We start from the raw sequence: 6,000 nt of genomic DNA, 5'->3' as shown, positions 1-6,000 counted from the left end.
TCAGTTAATAATAGAATTTACAAAATGTATAAATATCACTTTCAGGGGATGGGGATGTGGCTCAAGCGGTAGCGCGCTCGCCTGGCATGCGTGCGGCACAGATTCGATCCTCAGCACCACATACAAAGATGTTGTTCCATGGAAAACTAAAAAAAATAAATAAATATTAAAATTCAATAAATAAATAAATAAATATCACTTTCACAAATAATACAAGAATCTTATAACAGCTAATATCCACTTAGCTCCACAAACATATTTCATTACTTTTACATATTTTATTTCCTACCTTTGTTACAAACCCCATAAACATCTGTCATGATAGAAAAGATTAGTAAAAAGTAGTTTTCTGTATTTACTTAGTACGATAACATGGGATTATTTTCTTTCACCCTGAATAAATCACTTTAGGATTTCTTACCATGTTGGTTTGCTAAGGATGAACTTCACAGTTCTTGTTTATCTGAGGACTTTTATATTTTTTCATTTTAATATTTTGAGGTGCTTTTTGTTGTTATTTTGTTTTTGTGCAGAATGCAAGGTGGATGGGATTTTTTTGTCAGCTTTTTAAAAAATTTCCTTTCAGCAATTTAAAGATGTTAGTTATCCCATTGTCTTTCACTGTCCATAGAATTTTCAGAGATCAACTATCAACTTTATTGGTGTTCACCAAGAGATACTAAATTCTTTTTTCCTGGCTGTTTTTAAGATTTTCTTCATAGCTCAGATTTTTAGATGTTTGCTTATGATACATTTAGATATGGTTTTATTGTCCTGCTTGTCATTTGTGGAGCTTTTTGAATCTTTGACTTTATTATTCATTAAATTAAGAGAATTCTCAGTTATTATTCTGGGGATTTTGCTTACCTCTTTTCTCTTTCTCTTCTCCTTCAAAAATACCAATTACACATATGATAGACCTTTTGCCTGTGCCCCATATCTCTTACTGTGTTTTTTGACTTTCCATTATTTTCCCCTTTTGAGTTCAGTTTAAATATTTTCTATGACTATCTTTGAATCCAATAGTTCTTAATTTCAGATATTTCAACTTGCAGCTATAGAATGTCCATGATTCATATTTGAATATTCAAATTCTCTGCTGAAGTACTTTATCTTTTCATGTATTTTGTCTATCTTTTCCTCTAATTTAAAAACTATAATCATTAGAGTTATCTTGAAGTCCTTTCTCCAATATCTGATAATCTCTGGGTCTGCTTCATTTATTGTTTTTTCTCATGATTACTGGTAGTTTTTTCTTTTTCTTTTCCTTATTATATGCATGTCCAGTGGGTTTTTGTTGTTATTTGTTTTGCTTTTGTCTACCAGATATGGTGGATAACACAGTGAAAGGGCTCCATATGATATTTCTCTGAGTGTTGAATCTTGTTCTGGTAATGTCTACTTAAATTTGTCCCTCCTCGTATTGTGTAATGCTAGGAGTTCATGGTCCTTAATCCTACTATTTGACCGTTTTGGAGTCTCCATTAAGTTCCTAGGCAGTCCTAAAGGTTTGTAATTCTACATTTGGCTAAGCCTAACTCTGTATCCCTATTCCTGGGCAAACTCTGTGATCTCTGACCAGTTCTCAGCCTTTCAGAAACTCGTCTCAGCCTAATCTTTGCTGGAGTCTTCCCCGTATTTATATCAGGCTGCAGCACTGTGGGCTTTGGGCGCCCTGCAGGTTGGTCACACCTGCCTGGTGGCTGCTTGTCATGCCCAGCACCACCTGGGGGAGAGGCAGTCTGGTTTGTGCATGGCTGCAGCAGGCGGCTGGGCTGGGCGGTCTGGGCCCTGGGCCGGGCACCAGCTGCTGGGAATCCCTCCTGAGGGAGGGGAAACAGCTTTGAGGCTGAGATTAAGGATGAGCTGCAGGTGGGGCACAAGGAGGAAGACAACAGAGAGTTGGGAAAAATTAAAAGGGTTGTGAAGAGTGAAATAGCATATTATATTGTTCACATCATTTAATTTTGACACATGCTTATGGAGCACCTATAATATGTTCACCAGAAGTGAAAATGAGAATCGAAGTGCTTGGAATAAGTAGAGCTTATAGCAAAAACTCATTTAGTAAAAATCTTATTAAAATGTTATCAAAAGCTGGGGATGCTTTAAAATCTGATTAAGAAAGTTTGAACGATAATAATTAGGAGTGAAGTCCCAGAGATATTCTGTGTTGGTGCCCCTTCCCTTAAGGAAAGGGCCAAAATGAATTCCAGTGAAGTTGGTCCTTTTGTCTCCAAAATAAGAGCAGAAATTAATGACTTTGCCAATCTGCCATTGCCAACCACTGCAGCAATAGACTTGCACAAGGTGGTGGTCTTAAATTGGCTCAAGCCTGTGATACAGGAGTAGCAGCTTCCTCTGCAAAAATGGGCCTTGTTAAAACAAAGTTGGCAATTATTCCTGGTGGAGGGGGAACTCGGTAATAATCACATGCCATCAGAATGTCCCTGGCCAAGGAGCTCACCTTCTTTGTGGGAGTCTTTGATGGCCAGGGACAGAACCAGGAGGCGGATGCTATCTACAGAAAGACTCTGGACCTGGCAAGAGAGTTTCTACCTCAGGAAACTGTTGCAATGAGAGAGGCAAAATTAGCAATTAATCAAGGAATGGAAGTTTATTTAGTAACAGGATTAGCCATAGAATAAGCATGTTACGCTCAAACCATTCCAACAAAAGACAAACTTGAAGGTCTTCTTTCTTCTAAAGAGGAAAGGCCCCCTCACTATAAAGGAAAATAGGAAAAAAAAAAAAAACATTAGTTTTTACAATGTCACTGTGATAAAAGTACTTCTGAAAGTAACTTTCAGATCCACTCTGATGCCTCAGTACATGGAATCTCAATGACCAAAGTGAAGAGCAAGTAACTCATATAGTGTGTTAAGCCTCTGGAATGGACCCATATGTGTACTTCATGCCAATGTGTATTGTGTTATAATATTCACTCAGATTTATAAAACTAGCAGTATATATTGCCAAAAACAAATTAACATTTAGATATATGGGGCTGGGGCTATAGCTCAGTTGGTAGAGTGCTTGCCCAGCATGCACAAGGCCCTGGGTTCAATCCCCAGCACCACCAAAAAAATAAAACATTAGGTGAATGTTTTAAAATAGTTCCTGCATATGAGGTTTTCCATTCTTAATTTTTTAATGTGAATAATGTATATATTGCACATTCTAGGGAATAATATTGATTATTGATTGTATGTCTATCTACTATACTGCATTAAGAAAATAAAATAACTTCCACATATCAAAAAATAATAAATTCAAATTGATTTTCAGATTAATAGACTATTCGGTGGTGGGGGCAGGGGGAGATTCCCTAGGTCAAAGACAGCATGAGAGTACAAATGCTCAGATTTTCTTCAAATGTTAATTAACATTTATTTTTTTTTTTAGTTCTGGGCGGACACAACATCTTTGTTGGTATGTGGTGCTGAGGATCGAACCTGGGCCGCACGCATGCCAGGCGAGCGCGCTACCGCTTGAGCCACATCCCCAGCCCTCAAATGTTAATTAAGAATGGAATAGATAAGCCTTGTCATCTCATTCCTCCTTGCGTTTGTTTTTTGTTTTGTTTTGTTTTCGGTACTGGAAATTGAACCCAGGGGTGCTTACCACTGAGCTATATCCCAGATCTTTTTATTTTTTATTTTGACCCATGCTGTTTACAGAAAGACCCTGGACCTGGCAAGAGAGTTTCCACCTCAGTTGTACAGGCTGCTTTTGAACTAGTGATCCTCCTGCCTGAGCTTTCCATACAGGAATGTGCCCTGTGCCCAGCTCCTTCTTGTTTTTTGATGAATGTGAAAAACTAAAGGAATAAAAATTAGGTACCTTCACGAAAATGGGCATACACATAAAATTAGATTAAAGTTAAGAAGTCCCATAATTCCTGTTTCTCCTACAAATTACCTTAAAAGCAATTCAAATATGAAGTAGGAAACTAAAATAAAATAAGACAATTCCTGGGTAGAAGCCTAAATTGAAATTTTCATGGTAGAAAAGCTGTTTTATAGTCTTAGAACCAGAATTTATTTTTGTTTCCCTCATGTTAGAAGGAACAAAGAAGTTTTTAGCAAACCCTGATTCCCTAATACTTTATTGCTATTCACTTGACATTGAAGATAAAGTTATTAAAAAGTTTCTAAAGTACATGCATGTGTGTGTGGAGGGGAGTGCTGAGAATCTGTGAGGTACTTTTAAAATTGGGCTTATTATGGCCAAAACATTTATTACATCATTAAACATATATTGAATATTTAATGTTCAGATAATGGAGGGGTGATGAAAATCATTGTTCTTATATTCAAGGATTTAATTTTGTGGGAGGGGTAAATAAACATAATCATGAAAGTAAGCAGCCACTTGCTCCATTACAGTGTTAGGAAAGTTCAAGGAGAGAGATGATTTTATTTGTGTGGGTAGAATGAATCAAAGTTTTCAAGAAGGCAGTGGCATCAAATTTGGTCTTAAATTTTAGGTAGAATTTTGACTATTGGAAGAAACAAAAGGATAGAGTGTACAAGATAGAAGAATCACATAGTCAAAGAAAAGGAAATAGAATAATAGAGGCCCAGTTTGCCTGGAAATTAGAAATAATATTGGGAAGATAGTGTCAGTCTGTTTTTTGTGTCTGTAACAAAATACCCAAGACTTGGTAATTTACAAAGAATGAAAGTTTATTTAGCTCATGGTTCTGGAGGCCAGGAAGTCCAAAACATAATTCTGGCAACTACACAGGGTCTGGTGGGGACATCTCACTGCATCATAAGATGGCAGAGGACACTACATGATAAGAAAGAGCTAGCATGGTAGCTAGGGCCTCTCTCCCTCTTTTATAAAGCCACTAATCCAATCAAGGGGCCCTACCCTTTGACCTCATCTAATCCTAATAACAACCCAAAGATCCCATCCTCCCATGGGTCCCCATAAACACATTAATTTGGGGATTGTTTCCAACACATGAACTTTGGGGAGACACATTCAAAGCACAGCAGTTATTGTGTGGGGTCTCCCTTTTGGGAACTTAATGCCAGATGGAGAATAAGCCAGAGGAGACCTATTGTTGATCAGAAAAGCACTGTAACTGGAGCTCAGGAGTATTCACCTGGCTGTAAGAGAAAATTTCGAGACCTGAGGGTCAATGCCACATGAGAGCTTCCAATCACCTGATCTTGGACAATGTAATAAGTTCTTGTAAAATTGTTTATTTAATCTAAAAGATTGTTCTGTATTCTGAAGTTGAGTACCTTACACATTATTACCATTGTTTAAATAGTCCACAGAAAAAAACATAAGGTTAGGGTTTGACTCAGCTGTCGAGTGCTTGCCCAGCACACATGAGGCCTGCCCAGCACACACACAGTGTTAAAATAAACAAATAAAAACCTTAAAATGTCTATAGAAAAATGAGTGATACTTGTGATCCTCCTGCCTTCAACCTCCTAAGTAGCTGGGATTTACAGGCATGTGCCACTGTGTCCATTCTGTCATCAATATTTTTTTTTTAAGAATGTTTTTGTCTGGCAAAATCTAAAGTTGGCAATCCCATATTGGTCCTCAAACCCTTTTCTGAAATACCACAGGTGAGAAAACCAGAAACCTAGGGACTACTAGCACGGGGTAGGGATTTGGACATGGGGGAGATTGGAAATAATGTGAATAGTCTTAGATACAGTGATAAAAAGGGGGCTGAAAGGAGGAAAGATACTGGGAGGGAAATTAGAAGAAGAGTAGAAGTTCATTGGATTAGACAAAGGGGAAGGAAGGAAGGGGACAATGGGAATAGGAAATACAGTAGATTGAATTGGACATAACTTTCCTCTGTTCATATATGAATACATCACCAGTGAAACTCCACATGCTGTATAATCACAAGAATGGGATCATAATTAGAATAATTTATGCACCATGTATGTGTACTATGTCAAAAATATGCTCTACTGTCATGTATGTCTAAAAAGAACAAGTTTTAAAAAATAGGAACAACCA

The 6,000-nt window shown here is 37.4% G+C and overlaps 1 protein-coding gene across 1 annotated transcript; it reads left to right on the top strand.

The window, feature by feature from the left end:
• Positions 1-1,836: 1,836 nt before the first annotated feature.
• Positions 1,837-2,741, top strand: LOC113182043 (methylglutaconyl-CoA hydratase, mitochondrial). Its single transcript, XM_026387778.2, is given in 3 exon segments — positions 1,837-1,920; positions 2,194-2,299; positions 2,302-2,741. Coding segments are annotated over 2 exon segments (534 nt in total). The 5' UTR covers positions 1,837-1,920; positions 2,194-2,205.
• The last annotated feature ends 3,259 nt before the right edge of the window (positions 2,742-6,000 follow it).

This window comes from Urocitellus parryii, chromosome 6 (genome assembly GCF_045843805.1).
Source record: "Urocitellus parryii isolate mUroPar1 chromosome 6, mUroPar1.hap1, whole genome shotgun sequence".
Lineage (NCBI taxonomy): Eukaryota > Metazoa > Chordata > Mammalia > Rodentia > Sciuridae > Urocitellus > Urocitellus parryii.
Note: the sequence above shows the minus strand (reverse complement) of the source record. Positions and strands in the feature narration are given on the sequence as shown.